At 44.2% G+C, this 17,085-nt stretch overlaps 1 protein-coding gene across 1 annotated transcript in view; it reads right to left on the bottom strand.

Moving 5' to 3' along the window:
* The window catches only part of ITGB1 (integrin subunit beta 1), a 45,153-nt gene extending 31,105 nt beyond the window's left edge, over positions 1-14,048 (bottom strand). Inside the window, exon 1 of the mRNA XM_066551666.1 lies at positions 13,945-14,048. Coding sequence (XP_066407763.1) covers positions 13,945-13,953 — 9 coding nt within the window. The 5' untranslated portion in view covers positions 13,954-14,048. The remainder of the gene's footprint in view (positions 1-13,944) is intronic.
* Between the last annotated feature and the right edge of the window lie 3,037 nt (positions 14,049-17,085).

Raw genomic sequence — 17,085 nt, 5'->3', positions numbered from 1 at the left:
AGAGCCTCAACTGCAAACCTCCTGTGCTGTGGATGACCACTCGTCTGACCTGTGCATGCTGGGCTGAAATCCCTCTCTACTTGCAGACCTGACCAATCCAAACTATACAGACTTCTCTAGGGACTTACATTAAAAATGAATACAAGGAGCTAAATACAAGGAACCAAAGATAGCCAGGGAACTTCTAGAAAGCCAGAAAAACCCACAGAATATAGACTTTTATGGAACATAGCAAACCTATAAAGGCAGGGTAAATTACATACCATGCCTGATTTCATTCTATTTCTGTATGTGTTTCACTGTATTTCTGTGTTTTCACTAGCAAAATCTATTGACAATTTCTCTTAATGACAAACTCCTGCAATTGGCTGCACACCTAAGTAATACTCATCACAAGAAAAACAAGTGCCATAGCAAATTGTAAAGAAGACTATTGCTACTAAAGCCCACTCAATTTATTCACAGAATATTCTGAGATGGAAGGGACACACAAGGATCACTGAAGTCCAACTCCTGGCCCTGCAAAGGACAGTCCCAAGAATCACACCATGATTTGTCTTTTCATTAAATATCTCTATTTCAGAACCCACACATGTCAGAATTTCATGCTGACAGAAGGTAAAAGAACAGGAAAAAGATACACAGAGGCAACTTGAAGATGCAGCTACTGACAAAGAGCCTTCATCTTTCTAGTCAACAAACCCCAAGTGCAACCTTGATCTCTTCCCTTTGTTCTCAGGCTTTTTGGAGAGCACTGTAGTGCAGGCAGGATTAACACTGGTTACTCAGCACCACTTTTGAAGGAAGAACCTTTCTTCAAACAGTGTGTGTACACACTGCCATGCACAGACAGCTTGTAACTCATGACTAGATCTTCACAGTACTACCATACCACAAATCATTACTAATTTAAGAACACTGCTTTGCTGTATTAACCATCCTTGTCCCTGGCTTGGTTTGTATGCACATGAAGAGATGATTTGTATAACACTTTCTTGACCTGTTGAATCATAATTTGAAGCCAAGATTCCACAGTTCAGGAGTTACTCTGGAAAGCATCTCAATGCTTGAAAGACAGGTAGTACTTTGACACAGCTCACAAGAACAAGCAACCTGTGCATGATGACCACATATATGAAACAGTTCAAGAGCCAAGTCAGGTACTCTTTCTCACAAAAATGTTCCTTTTTATTTAAATATTTTTATCAGGCAAGTATCAATGAACTGCAATTTACAGCATGAACTCTGACAGCTGTATTTTGGAAAACTAGACTAACAAAGCAGGTGTGTGGTGCTTAAAGTTCAACACTAAATTAGGAGAGAAATACAACTCTGCATGCTGTCCAGCAGAGCACTCAGACTTGCAACTACAGCTCATTAAAACGTCAGCAATGTGCTTTACATGTTGATTACCTATGGCTTATACCTAGTTTAAGCTATAACAATTACATCTCTGACAATCCAGTCTGCAACTACAACTTCCTCTACACTTCTTAAACTGTTGTGCCTATGAAACCCTGCGTTGTTGCATCCTGCCCACAGAACCTGAGGATTCATACAAGGATACAATGAAGCTCTTCGAATTTTAGGAAAGGAAAAAACAATGTCCTGTGCTGCTTATGCTGGTGTGCAAGCATCCTGCAAAGGCAGCAACTCTCCAAGCCTAAACCACTAAAACACACCAAGCCTATTGCTACTTTTTTCTGGTTTTTATTGCTGTGGTTTAAAGTGTTTGCTACACCTACAGCACCTCTATACATGCACAGATAGAAACTTTCCTCTTTAAGGATAAATATACAGCGTGGATATGCACCAATAACAAATATATGTCATTTTTTTCTCGTTAGAACTGTCACTGTCAAAAATATCCCTTTTCCATACTCTTTCAAACATAAGCTTCCAATAGTTCATCACAAGTTTACTGACTCAAAGCATGTTGTCTCCAGAAATTTATAAAAATTATCACCATACTCAATCTTGCTGTTGTCAGTAGGCATTTTTCTGTAACAAATATTTCAGGATTTTCATTACTACAAGCATCTCTTCACACAACTGTGATTAAAACAGAATTTAAAAAATCTGTTGTTTCAGTACTTTTCAAATGCTTTTAGAACCATGAGTTGTTTTTGACATAACTTAATTTTCACTCTAGTAAATATAATTTTTTTGGTGGGAGAAAGTGTGAACTGGATACTTAACTTGTTTACATAGCTTTTTCCAGCCTACAAGACTTCTTGGCTACATTTAGCATTTCCATCACAGACAGATTACAATCAAGAATGCCACATAATGATTTAAGCCATTCTAGTAGAAAACGTGGGGGTCTGTTCCATGTGGTATATTAAATTCCTGCATACTCTGCACCACTTACTACTCCCATAAAGACACTATTTAATTTTGTGCAACTTAAACCTCGCATTTATCCACACGGGGAAACGAAAAGTTTAGTTAAGCATATAAATATAGCTCTTACACAGCTGACTGTAACTGATGCTTCCGAGGCTGTACTGCCTCCATGACTATCACAACATCTGGTTAAACTTACTTTAATCCAAGCTTTTCTGTTAAAGTAAAAGCAGAACAGAGGCAAGTATGTTCTTAGGTAAAAAGCTAGAGAATTTCAATACATGCAGTGTCTCACTCATCTATGTCTTTAAGAAAAAACAATTGCAAATGTGCTGCCGGCTATTGCTGCGGGTACTGCAGGAAGCCAGCAGCTGGCACACCACAAAGAACACTCAGCGGAAACTCGTCTGTCGTTACACGGCAGAGTTCACCCACCAGGAGCTATCATTAACACCCAGGGTACAGTTTCAGAGGCCAAAACCCAGATGAAAGCAAACTGCAGCTGAAAGAATCAGCAGTGCTGCAGCATCTCCACAACAGCAACCTCTGACCCTGTGCTAACAACTCAGGGACCTCCCCCACCTCTATCCAAGCCAGCTCCTCTTGGACCTTGGGCCATTCCTTTCGCCTGTGTGTCAAATGGCACTTTCTGTAAGCCTCAGTGAAAACCAGACCTCCACACGGACAGAGGAGTGCTGAGGAAACAGCTTCTAAGAAGGGGCAGGTGGCTGTCAGGCTGACTGCCCTTCAAAATTACACTGGGCTCTCTGCTGCTGAATCAGCCTAAATTCAGGCTGTCACAGGCCAACCACCCTAAGCTGATCTTGGATAAATTGTTTATAAATGCTCTGCAACACAGCCAGCTGGGTTGGGGAACTATTCTGATTTTATTTTTACAGGTTATCAGAATAAATTAGTTGGCTGAAAAAATTAACAGAAGCAAAGAACAAAACACTGAAGGATTTTAGGTTTGTTGTTTATTCATATTTCAGTTCAGAATTTGAATAGCAAGCACATAAAATAATGTTTACAGATAATATTCAAATATTTAACATCAACTTTTTAAAAAGATTCACTATTCAAACACAATTAGAATGAGACTTGTACTGGAACAACTTGTCCTCAACATTCTTAATGCCAGTGTCCACAAAAATGATCATGTAGAAACAATAAAAAATTGGTCATCCCACAGAACTACATACAGCCTTACTAATCTGTATCTATGAGATTTTGAGATTTTGGATATAATTTAATCCTATATATATTTGATTTTGAATATAATTTAATCCTATATATATTTAATTTTTCATATGTATGTTATTGTCACATTTTGACACTGCCACAATGCCAGTGCCCCCATGAGAATACTCTCTCCCTGGTTTCTGCTGTGAGATGTGACCGGGAACAAGCAAAGCAGGCTCCCACTTAGGGGGAAAAAATTTATTAACTACAAGGGAAAGGAAAAAAAAAAGAAACACACAAGGAAAATGAAAACTTCACAAATACATCTCCTCCTCCTCCCCACCAAATTCCCAATACACTACATCCCCCAAATCATCAACTCTCGGTCTGGCACCACCCTTCAGAATACTCAATCCTCAGTTCATCAAGAGGAGAAGGAGTCCTTCTTGTGCCAATGGTGACCTCTTCCTTCATGTCCAGTGCTCTCAACACTGAACATGGACCAGAGCTGCTTCTAGGGTCGACTTTTAAGGATGCTTCGTCCCACTCCAAAAAGGCACAGTCTCAACTTTGGGACATCTGTCCCGCCCATATTTTTCACCCCCTGGGGCCGAGGGTTACCCACACGGAACCCTCTTGGTCCTGAGCATTGCCTCCCCCTAGAATGCAGTCCCTGTATCACAAGGAAACATGGCTCTGTCCATGGCTACACAAAAAGAGTCCAGCATAAGCTACTCCATCATCTCTTCCACCTGAGTTCTTCTCTATTTCTCTCATGGCCCATTTCCTCTTATCTCATCTCTATCTCTCTTCTCATTCAGCTCCAGGAGGATTAGCATTTGTAAGGTTTCCATCATCCAAGAAAAGGGTTAAAAATCTGAGGCTCTGTCTGTCCAGAACTCCCACAGCTGCCCAGCCGGGCACCTTCTCACCGCCCTCCCTTCTCCTTCTCGGCCAGGCACTATTAAATTTCAAGGTGGCACAAGCACAGGCACAGGCTCTCTCTCTGTCTCTCCTGGGGCAGGGTGGCTGCCGGATGGCTGTCAGTGCTCCTCCACCCTTCCATCCTGCAGGGGCCTTCCCCTCCCTCCTGTCCAGGGCCTGGCCTACCTCACCCGGCCCCACGGCTGCCCCTGGGCCTACCTCACCCGGCCCCACGGCTGCCCCTGGGCCTACCTCACCCGGCCCCATGGCTGCCCTGGGCCTACCTCACCCGGCCCCATGGCTGCCCCTGGGCCTACCTCACCCGGCCCCATGGCTGCCCCTGGGCCTACCCCACCCGGCCCCATGGCTGCCCCTGGGCCTACCTCACCCGGCCCCATGGCTGCCCCTGGGCCTACCTCACCCGGCCCCACGGCTGCCCCTGGGCCTACCTCACCCGGCCCCACGGCTGCCCCTGGGCCTACCTCACCCGGCCCCACGGCTGCCCCTGGGCCTACCTCACCCGGCCCCACGGCTGCCCCTGGGCCTACCGCACCCGGCCCCACGGCTGCCCCTGCCCCGCCCAGCCCGCAGCCGGGCAGGGGAGCTCTGAACCTTTCACTGACTGGAACTCAAGAGAGGCTCCCAGGGGAGAGCCCTGCTTTAACCCCATGTGCTCAGAGGCAGATCCAATGTCCCAATGGCCACATTAGGTGCCAATATTAAAATCTGAACACCCATTGGCCTGACCACAGCATCCCAGAAAACAAATTTCCTGTCAAACCACCACAGTTATATATTTTTGTGAACATAATTAATGATGATTATTAATTCAATGGCAGTGATAAAAGGCTAGGCAGAAGCACAAACTGAAACAAACAGTGGACTTTATCCAGATTTTGATGCAAATTTGAGCACTTGCAAAAAGCTCATCAATCTCAGGAAAAAAAAATAACTTCAACCTTAAAAGACTTTTTAATAGAAAAATCAAAACCACCCAGACTCATCACAAAGTACTTCATAAAAAGCAGTTCTGGCCAGAACAATCTGCCTATCCATACACTTTTGCTGCTTTCCAGAGCAGATTTTAAGCCTGGAGTCCACAAGCTGCTTCTAAGAGCACTGCAAAAGATAGTAAAAGGTGAGATTTCTCATAGTAGCCAAGTACATCAACCAGTTTGCTACTAGAGAACTCAGGAGACAGCTGAACTTCTCCAGACCCTAAAATTCCACACTTTGCACCCTTCATCTCTCTGGTGCCAACTATGGATGATACTTTTGCCCCTTAGCTGAGCCAGTGGAACAAGCTGAGCAATAACACCTTGCTGAGTGATTTCTCACCTGATCTAGCAAGTTAACATGGTTTACTCAAGTCAGAAGAGCACTGAAGCAGGCATGAGCAGATGCTGTGAGTTTCCACAGCAGTTTATGCCAACTTATCTCTGGACTGCCACAGTGGCAGAGATCTCTCTGCCACTCTCTCTATGAGTTGCACGTTTTCCCCTTGTCCCCTGGCTCTAAAGCACGTCCCTTGCAATGCATGTGATCTCCCAGCTGCAACAACTGACCTAGCTGAAAATGAATTTTTGGCCAAGCTGTTTTTCAGCCAGAACAGTTATTTCAATAACTCAATGTACAGGCCTATACCTTCCACCGCTGATGCAAGGAGGATGGCTAAACTGCACAGCTAGAGGCAGGAGGGACAGTTGAGACCTAGCGCTGGTATAAATTGCTGCAGAACCACATTCCTATGAAAATTAAACACAATTTTGGTTGAATTCATGGTTCAAAAGCCAATGGAACATTTTACAAAATATGAAATTCAGAGACATTTGAAAAGCAGTTGTCTGCTGCAGAGTTTTGAGTTATCACTAATGAGTGAGTTTTTTTTTTAAACTCTGCAGTGACACAGCATTAAAATTGCTTCCAGCTACAACACATGTTAACCATATTAATACAGATACTCTTCATTTAGAAAATGAAACTTCATTGTGAATTATGCACCAAAAAGAGGCAGTATTTGTGCAAACTCTTTTATTACTATCCAAACCAGACAGCTGGCAATGGCAAAAATGCTGGCAGTAATCTTACACAGTATAGCTACTCCTTAAAGCTGAAGTTGAGTTTTTCACTGAAAGGAGATATCTGTAACATAGATGTGTAACATTTTAGTCTAGTTTTAGAAAAGTTATGTAAACAACATGTGTAGTGGAGGAAGATAACACAAACACAGAAAAAAATGTTTGTTGCTGTTTATTGATTTTATTAAGTGGTTTTTAACAACCTATAGCTGGTATGTACAGCATGTTCTTCCAAAAAAGGAAATTTGCTGTTTCCTTTTTTATGCTGAAGTACACACCCAGGAAAAATTACACTGAAATTCTTGTACATTAATTTCTCACACTGATTTGTATTTGCACAGAAGTGACAAAAACAACACAAAAAATCATCCCCATTTTTGAACTACACAGAACAAGTGCTACCTTCTAAAATGTTACACTTTTAGGTGTTTCGGAAATGCACATAAGTTATATTCATATGTCACTGAAAGACAGATTTTTAATCTATTCTGCCACAAAATTAGCAAATTGACAATTAAAAAACTGTCAAGCCTTGTATCTTATGCAGATGGGCTATAGCATGCCTTTCAGCTGTGGGACAATCTCCACCTGGCATCACAAAGGCAGCACAATAACACACACTAAACACAACCTTGCAAAAGCACAGAAGGAAGCTCTGAGAAAGTAATTATTGACTTTATCCTAAGCCCACTAAAACTAATTTCCTAATACACAAGAAAATAAAACATCAGTGTAATAAGAAAAAAGCCCAGCCAGAATTCACTGGCAGCACATCAACCATGCTTACCCTAGCCAACCTTGTGGATGGCGACAGCAAAGATTTCCTCATTTCTCCTTTTCATTAACAGAAGAGGGAGCATTTCACTTGCTGACTGGACAAGCAGAAAGCCTTCAGCCACTCCATTCTCAAAGATGTGTCAGCAGTATCAGAAGTCATCCTGATACAAAATTTATTCCAAATTTATTTATAACCAACTACTAAAATGTGTCATCTTTTGACACCTGGGGGAGTGCTTTGATTTAACATCAAAAAGATGACGTTCTTTCATATTTATCTCCACTTCAGAAACAGGCCTTCCTTTTAGTTGTACTCATCTTTATCCAAAACCTCTTTACCCAAGATTTGGAACACCAGACAGCTGAGGATCTAGGTGGAGCTGGATGTTGCCAATTTAATGCTTAAGCAGCTGAATTTGTAGAGGATGCTGGCCAAGCTACTGGAATGCCAGGTCCTTCAAATGACCTCCTATGGTCCTCAGGATGCCCCTGGACGCTCTGGTTACCCCACTGCTCACTGGAAGAGCATCCTCTGCTTTGTGGAAGATCACTCCCAGCAGGTCTTGCCAGCCTACAAGGACCCAGAGCTGATGAGGACAGATCAGATGCAGCTTCCTGCACAAGGGGAAGATGCGGCTCTTGGTGCCACTGCCCAAGGTAATCACATGTTAAGACACATTAAACTACAATTCCACCAAAGAAAATTAAGAAACACCAGAATATCAGCTTATCCCCCTTTCCAAATGGACACATCGTTATTTCAATATTTACTTCAAGGACAAGATTATGCCAAACTACCCATCCCAGTCTCAGATTTATTTTCCAGAGACCAAGTATGCACTGATATCCAAGATACCACCTTGACTCATCACCATTTCCTAAGTGAAATATTGACTCCTCCTAAATTAATCTGACACAATTATTTTTCTTCTCTTTTAAATAACCATAAATCAGTCATCTTTGAATGAGGGTAAGTTCAGTGTTTCAGTTCAGCCCAATATATAATTACTGTTTTTCATTCTACCACAAAGGACGAGAAAAGAAGAAATATTTCTCTTTTTCCATTCAGCTTCCACATCGAAAATGCTTTTACTTGTACATCTACAAAGTTTAAAATATATTGTTAATAGCTATAATAGAAAATTAAATGCAGGTACTTCTTTTAGTATAAATACTACAGAGAAATTTGTAGCTTAAAACAACAAGAATTCATACAAACAACAGCCCTTCCTGCTTTTACACTAGAATGTACCAAGAGCAAAAGTTAAAACTAAGTGAGTCAAAGCTAGGACTAAGTTAAGTATGTGATCTCATACAAAACCCAGAGCAGAAATAGGAGAACTACAAATATCATGCCAATTATTTGAGGGAGGGAATTCTGGCATTAGGTATTGTATATGTTGCAGTTTATGAGCATTATAAAGAGGAATCTGCACTTAAACATGGTCTTACAGATTAGAATTTTTGAGAAAGTGAATTTTATAGTCTAATGATTTGCTGACAAAATGGGAGAACTGCATTAATTTAACAAAGATTTGCAAAATATTTTTCTGTGACAGAAAGGAATTAATAGAATGGTAAGGAAAGACCAGTATCTTCTCAGCTCTTATGAGCAACAACAAAGTTAAGATTCCAGACTCAGTTCTGTTACTCAAAACTTCCCCTCTAATAAAACCACAAGAATACTAATGGCATTTCATTGCTGCTGTTGAAAAAGAAAAAAAATGAAACACATGAAACTGCTTTCAAGACAGAAAGCATGTTTCATAAGCCGTTTTGCATCTGACTGTAAAGAGAAGTGAAAAAGATATAGCACAAAAAAAAATCACTAAAATATTTAAGAGCCTCTGCTAGGTGATATCCAAAGATGATTCCAAGTAGGAATTCTATGACCTTTTGCAAAAGAAAACATTAATATTATAGTCTCATCAGGCTAATTCCCCTACCATGTGCTTGGTTAAGTGCAAATTTTATTACCATCTTTCTGAACATATCCAATCCATTAATGAGAAAATACAATAGCCTAGGAAGTCCACTAACCACTCTGATTAAGAATAGAAAAATAATAGAAGGTGGTTATCACAAAAATACAGGATGTTTAATAGTAACATTCTGCTAAAGAGAGCTTCTTTAGTAGTGAAAAAGGCAATCATATTATTTAGTGATGTACAACAAGGTGCCTAGTGTCTCATTTTTCATTCACAGAAGTTAGAATCTTCACTTCCTGCATAACATTCCAACAAACTGCTGCTTAGAAAGCTTAGATGTGTCTTACATTGGGCTAGAAACTCACACAGCTAAAGCACACAACAATTCCTTACAATGAAGCCATATATACTTTTTACTGGTTCTTACACTAATAATCCACATGTTGGGAAAGAAAAAAGTTCAGAGGAAAAAGTCTTCTCATAAATTTATTCTGACTTACAGTTTTGGGAGTTCAGGTTATTGGACCACACCTATGCGGGACAAATTAGGAAAAAAAAAAGAAGAAGAAATAGAATATGTCTTCCCATTTGTGGGTAAACACAAAAATGGCTTTGTAGGCTACCCCAGAAACGCCATAACCACAACAACTGACAGATTCTGGTCAATATTGTGGTCCCCTCTGGTTACCACATGACAAGAAACATCATCTTTTATAGAAAGTTGTCAACGCAGTACACCACAGAGCAGAGCAAGGAGGAACTACACAGTAAAAAGGAGAACATATTTGTCACCATAAATGACAATAGTCAGCAGCATTAGAACTATCCAACAGATTTTAATTTTCTGACACAAAAGGAGCATTAAATCACACACAGATATTGCCAGTATCTGTCCAGGAGACAGAGCCACTGAATTTGTTCATCTATTCATTTGTTCTCAAATCTGTGATACTCCCTCCCTTTTGAAAAGCAAACAAACATCCTCTTCAGAAAAAAACAGCTAACTCTCTCCTACAACAAAAACTTATTGTCATGTACAGGTCTGAGATGTGTTTGTCTAAAAAATGTCCCTGCACACCTACACCACAACAGAAGCCTGAGAAACCTGGAGTAGAAGTGGCAGTGAGAATGCTGCTATTAGAAGGTGACTTCAAAGCAAGGCAAGTGAAGCAATTTGAAGAATCAGCAATATAAGGACAGATGGGAAATGAGAGGCAGGAAAACACAGACTGAACTCTGAGTTTTCTGCTGCTGGGAAACTGGAAATTTTCTACCAGGCACAGAATATAGCAGCTGACTTAAAAATCTAGTCATGGGGGAATAGTACACATACTGGCAAGTACTTTTTAATGACAATTCCAAAATAAATCTAACTACATATTGCCTTAATTACATTTTTAAGATTGATTAAATTAATGTAATTGCTTTATGAGCTCTACCAATAGAAGCAGCTTAAAAGGCAAAGGAAAAAAGAAAAAAAGGCACTCCCAACAAGGATTCCCTCTCAGAGGGCTGATGGCAGCCCCTAAGAATTAAAAGGATGCCAATGGGATTGGCCATCCTAAAAAAAAAGTTGGAAAAAATAAGTCACTTGACATTCTAGAAAACCAAAGGAGGCAGAATAGGCTCTGCTATTGTTAAGTATGGGTTCTGTTTTTTCTGGATCTATCTAATCAATGTCTTTTCCAAGTGCCTCATGAGGTGGCACGAGCAATCTTAAAGCTAGTGATTAATACTGATTTAACTTCACTTGAGCAATGCCTCACTGATTACAGCAGTCTGTCTTACATGGAAGGGGTACAAGACACACTTGGAAAGCAATGAGGAGGAAGAGGAAGGTCAGGTATAGCAGTGGCCAGCAAGCTTCCTCCACAAAACCAATTCCCTACCCCATGTTGAAGAGAACTACCAGAGAAAGTAGCACAGTCACACATCCAGTGCAGCAGTGACAGGGGACACCAGCAAAGGCTGCAGGAGGCACCATGAGCAGGCCCACACTGAAGAAAACCCAGGCTCCTGGACCATGTGCAGGAGAGGAACAACAGGGACTCTGCATGGCTGTCCACTAGAAGGAAAGGGAGCCTGATGCAGGACTAGAGCCTTTGCTTACTAAAAGGGTCCCAAAAGACAAAGTACTTCACAGCCTGTTGAGCAATCACAGCTGCAGCACCTTTTTCAGCACCAAGAGCCACAGCCAAGCACAAAGCCTGCAGCAGACCGATGAGAAGCTGGGAGAACCACAAGCGAAGTGTGCATCACATCACCCAACTAAATCGAGACTGGGTGGAAAGGCAGGCATGACAACTATTTACAAACAACTGACGGGCACTCATACCAGCAGCAGCAGCAAGGGAATTGTATTCAGGGCAAGGGAGACCACAGCACGTGCCCACCCCATGTGTGCACGGCTCTCCCCAAGTTCACCTTTCTGCCACCCAAGTTATCTACTTCCTGAGCTACTGCTACAGCAAACAAGCTTTTTTCAAATCTGAACTACAGCAGAGCTACCCAATGAGAGGTATAGAGAGAGGAATGAAATCATGAATCAGGAAGAAAGAACAGCAGGAAAAGTTCTCAGACAGTTTTTTTTCAGCTTTGGGAATAGCTTCCCAAAGGAAGTGGCGTAAGGCTAAGCACTTGAGTCATTTAAAATACTCAAGACAAGACACTAAAATTCTGCACTCGCATCAGAAATTCATGCACATTCTCAGAGAGACAAGCATCCCTCCAAAGAAGTCCTTCACAAGGGTGGGCCTTACTGGGGCCATGGCACAGATCAGATGCCTGAACAGAGACAGCAGAATGAGCTCCCTGGCTGCACCCACAGAGAACAACAGAGTTTTAACTGCTGACATTTCATTTTGAAATAAATATGGTTCATTTATCATGTGGCTGGCAAACAGATACAGCACTTAGCAGCTCCAATTTTGATTATGGTAAGATTATGCATGCCTGTCAGCTTTTCACCTTTCAGCTGAGACATCTTTGAAAAGGACAAAAGTTGAAGGTGTTCACATATTAAACTTGCCTTGTCTTGCCAATCTATTGCCAATGGCTTACTGTTTTTGCAACCCTTATAAATAGAGCCTTAGGCAAGCTTGCAAAATGCTACTTAATCACTACCCAGAGGCAAGTAATATTTTTTGTGACAGGAGAATGAATCATCGGTTTTGTCTGTTTCATCGCTGGGATGGATGTGGACAATGAATGTCTTTTCTCTTAGTCTTGCTTAATTTAGTCTAATTTACATCCTTCTAGTAGTATAATACTACTTTAAAAAGGCCCATACAAACAACCAAGAACAACAAAATCCCCTCACTGCTACCAAGCTGCCTCATTTCTCAAAACTAATTTTTCTCACACTGCTACCATCACCTACTAAATGATCTGCGTGCCAGGAGTACAAGTTATTTAAATCTTTTTCCACATACGTAGGGTCCTGCTTAATTTCAACACTTTAGCACACAAGTAGCATTAGCCGTGAGTGGTTCCACTAATGTAAATGGAGACAATCGTTACTCCTGAAAGTTTGTGTACCTTGGCATGAATAGGACTGTAGCAGCGATGGCAAATCTACCAGAAAAATCAACATTTTTCACCCAACAGCTATGTGCACATGTGCTGGCATGAATGGACTGCTGTATTCTGTCAAGGACAAATGAAGAAGCAAACATGAACGCCGATCAGCTTTTCATAAACAGTCACAAAGACTACCTAATGAGTTTAGCAGGCAGTCAGATACTTATTCCATAACATAAAGACATCTGACATGGGCCTGAACAGTGAGTCAGAATGAATTTCCCATTGCTCCATGTTCCCTTCCAACCACCAGTAACTGAAGGCAGTAAGAGGAGACAAAGCACTGCGCTACTGCTCTAAGATTTTTCAGAAATCCCCGTGTGGGACATGGCATAGAGGCCTCACATTCCCACTCCACCCCGACAGAAGTTCATATCAAGCTATAGAGGCTCAGAGCCAGTTTGGACGGATTGAGCAGCCAAACGCTGCACTGCGACCATCCCGTCATTCAAACTGCACAGACCCCGCTCTCAGCGCTCGCTTTCTGCAGATCTGTGCAGGTCCAAACCCGGAGTACTCAAGTTCCTGCACTGCCTCACTCTTTTCGTTCCCATTCCTGTAACTCCAGCGCCCGCTTCCCGTAGAAGGAACCTTCCTCCTCCGGCCGCCCGCCCTCGCCCTCACGCCCGGGAAGCCGCTCGAAACTTTCCCAGCCGAGTGCTGCCCCCGTCTCGGGCACCACCAGCGAGAGGCGGCGGCGGGCACAGGGCACGGCACCGGCACGGGTGCCGTCCCTCTCGGACAAGAGGGCTCGGGGCGCTGCCCGGGCTGGCCGCTACCCGCTGGTAGGGCCAGGGCCGGCCCCGAGCGGACAAAGGCCCGGCCGGCCCCGGCGACACAGGAGGCCCGAGGCCGCCGGCCCGCCGCCACAGGAAGCCGCAGGCTGGGTCCGACACCTTCCCGCCCACAGCGCCGGGCGGGCACGGCGGGAGGCGGCGCCCCCTCCTCCGCCCGGGACCGGCGCCGAGGGACCCGCACTCGGGGCGGCGGCGGCTCCCGGCGCGGGAAGCGGCGCTTGCAGTCCCGCACCGCCCGCCGGAGCCCGCCCGAGGCGCTGAGCCCCAGGGCGGCCACGGGCACCGTTCATCCCGCTCCTGGCCAGCTGCGACCCCCGCCCGTCCTCCCGTTACCTCGGCCATGGCTCCGGGCAGCGGGCGCGCTCCGGCCCGCCCGGCTCGCTGCTGCGGCGGCGTCCTGGGCTGGGCAGGGCTGGGCTGGGCTGGGCGCGGCGGGACGCCCAGGCTCGCTCCTCGCTGGCTGCCCGCCGCCGCCTGCTCCGAGCTGCTGCGGGAGCCCGGCCCGCGGGGGAGGGGAGGTCCGCGCTCCGCTTTACCCGCCCCGGAAACACATTCCTCCCCGCTCTCGTCAAGCGGGCCGGGGAGGCGTCTGCGGCGCGGCGGGCAGGGACGAGGGAGCCGTGCTTGAGGCGGGGCTCGGTGCCCGCTTCCCTCCGTGCCGCCCGCCAGCGCCTTATTTGGCGGGATTTGCCGGCGGGCCGGCCGCCCCCGGGCTGGGCCAGTGGGTGCGGACGGGGCTGGGGCTGCCCTGCGGCCCTTTCGCCCCCGGCGGTGTCGAAAGGCTGCTCGACCCCAGCCCTTGTCCAGAGCTGCTCTTCTGGTTCCACGCGCGGGGACAGCGGGGAATCTGGACAGAGGGGGATTCCCTGTCCCTCTTGCTGGCAGCTGTTGCCAAGAGCAGTGGAAGTCACCAAGTGATGAGTGGGCTTGTCTGGTGCTAACACACGCTCCGAGCTAAAATTTGCTTTCCCCAAATCCCTCGGCCGGAGCCTGCTGGTGTTCGGAGCATGCTCTTGGTATTTTAGAGTGCCCCTTAAAATAGGTACTTGGGAAATTACCGATTAAAAAAAAAAAAGAAAAAGCGTGCCATTCGACGCATTTTTGAAGGTAATTTGTTGGGAAACGCAAGGTATCAACTCGCAGAGCTCTAAGCACTGTGCCTTTATGTCTGGCTACTGGAGCTTGTGCCAGTTCTTGTTTTTGTATGGTTAACTTAACCAGCAGTGCTGCAACTTGTTTATAATTTTAATCACTTTCCCCCTGCTTGCTTTCTAGCTGCATTTTGGAATAAGAAAGGAATGATTCTAGTTTACTCGAGTGTGGCCTGTGATTCAACCCCGTGTTCCACTTGGGCCGTGCAGTGGTTTAGGGTGCAGTCTCATAACAGCTGTTTTAGCAGAAGCTTTTAATGCTGGTACAGCTGTAATTGCAAAACTGTTTTAGTGGTGTTGGAAAATGAGATTGAAATGACAGACTACTGCTCCAAGCAGCTCCATCAAAAGCAAGCACTGGACAAATGAAGTGGTAGCTAAATAACTTTGACATCCAAATATAAGGACAGCAGGGACTATACGTTTCAACAGGTAAATCAATATATAATATTAATACTGCTAGGAAAGAAGAAAGCCACCAGAAAGCCAAAGCTTTAAAAATGCTGAAAAATTAATGCCATGCAAAGTAAAAGCAAATGCCAGAGGGGTAGTGATCTGCCAAAAATGTGTGAAATTTAAGTATTGGAAGATAAAAATTAGTTTTATCCATGGTATTCTTCTCTGCTTCTTTATTTAAGGGGGAAAAAACACATCTGGTGCTAATTATGACAAGGTTGTGGATTTTGATCCTTGTGTGGGCCATTCACTTAAAAGATGGACTTTATGATCCTTGTGGGTTTCTTCTAACTCAGAATATTCTGTGATTTTGCCAGAATATGCAAATAGTGAGCAGCTGTCCACTTAGTAGTGTACTGCAAAGAAGTGGTGGCAAAAATGTGCCACTGAGATTGCTGGGGCTCTGAGGAGTAAATAAAACTGCTCAAAAGACTGGTTGAAGTGCTACCCAAGGCTCTGCTCAGATCTTAATGTGTGAAGTAGCCAGTGGCTGGCTGTGCTAAGCAGTAGGAAATCAAAAGTAAAAAAAAGTCTCACAAATGGCTGAAAAATAAAATCACTGAATTATTTGGCTGCTTTCTGGACTCCTTTGGAGAGCACAGATGGGTATGAAAATCATGAGTTATTTTCCAACACTTGTGAAGTACTAAAGATGTCAGGGAAAAAAAAAGTGCTGAAGGTGTCTGAGCCAGTAGACACAATTGTAGGTGATGTCAAAATGTTTAATATAGTGTCTCTATACTGCAGTGTACATGACATCTGGGAGAGTGAGTGAACAGTTTTGCACAGGAAGGCTCAAGAAAAGTTGGGTTTTCATGGATTAAGAGGGAACCTGGGAAGTGTTTTGTTCACTGTTAACTTATCTTGCAGATACAGATTTTATTATAACTTTTACACAAACACGAATCCCAAAGCAGGTTTTGCTGTGTCCAGTGGTGCCTTTGTAAAGAAGCCAGCTGTGTAAATCAGGGGTGCCCAGCTGCTGCTCCAGGGCTGGGCCTGAGTATCCCTGTGCCAGGCAGCTCTACTGCAATCCCTCCTAGTGCCTGGCTGGGAGCCTCTGGAGTCAGGGGTCACTTGGGAGCCTCCAGAGAAGCAGGAACTGGTTGGCAGGAGAAGCTGCAGCGTCTCCTAAGCTGTTATGAGGGTATTTTCTTGGCGGCAGTTTCCTGTTTGCCACATGTTCATGCCAAGCTGCTGAACTCTGACTTCCCAAAGCCACACAGCCAGGGAGCTGTCACCCTGTTCTCCAGCATCTTCTCCACTACTGCAGCTTGCAAAGTGTTTAGAGGGAGATATTTTTCAACGGAGGCCTCAGTGATAACAAACACAGGATGTGTTTTAATGTGCATGGTTTGCACATTAATACCAAATGCAAATGCCTCCCATCATGGCACCCATTAGGCAACTTCATAACCTCACCAGCTACTAAAACTTCCACCTTTACTTCATACTGTACCAGTTATCTCTCTCACCTCTGCCCCAGGCAGTGATAATTTATCTGTACTGCTCCACTTTCCCAACAAACTTTGTTACTGACAGCAGAGTACTTTCTCTTTCCACCCCTCTTCTTTTCCTTCCCTGCCTCTTCAAAATGCTCCTACCCTACTTAAGGTATTTTTTTCTTTCCAAACTAAAGAAAACCAAATTATAAACTCGAGGTAAAAAATCATGGTCTGATCACAAAAGATAGGTAAAGGGTGGGGGAGAATAGAGGAAGTCAAAGTCATTTTCCCAAGGATGGGAATGAAGCCAGGAAAAGAAAGCAGGTTTCCTGGGAACACATCAGACTGCAGCCAATGAAGCCAGGAAAAGAAAGCAGGTTTCCTGGGAACACATCAGACTGCAGCCACCTGGGCTGAGCTGG

Source organism: Molothrus aeneus, chromosome 1, assembly GCF_037042795.1.
Source record: "Molothrus aeneus isolate 106 chromosome 1, BPBGC_Maene_1.0, whole genome shotgun sequence".
Classification (NCBI taxonomy): Eukaryota; Metazoa; Chordata; class Aves; order Passeriformes; family Icteridae; genus Molothrus; species Molothrus aeneus.
Note: the sequence above shows the minus strand (reverse complement) of the source record. Positions and strands in the feature narration are given on the sequence as shown.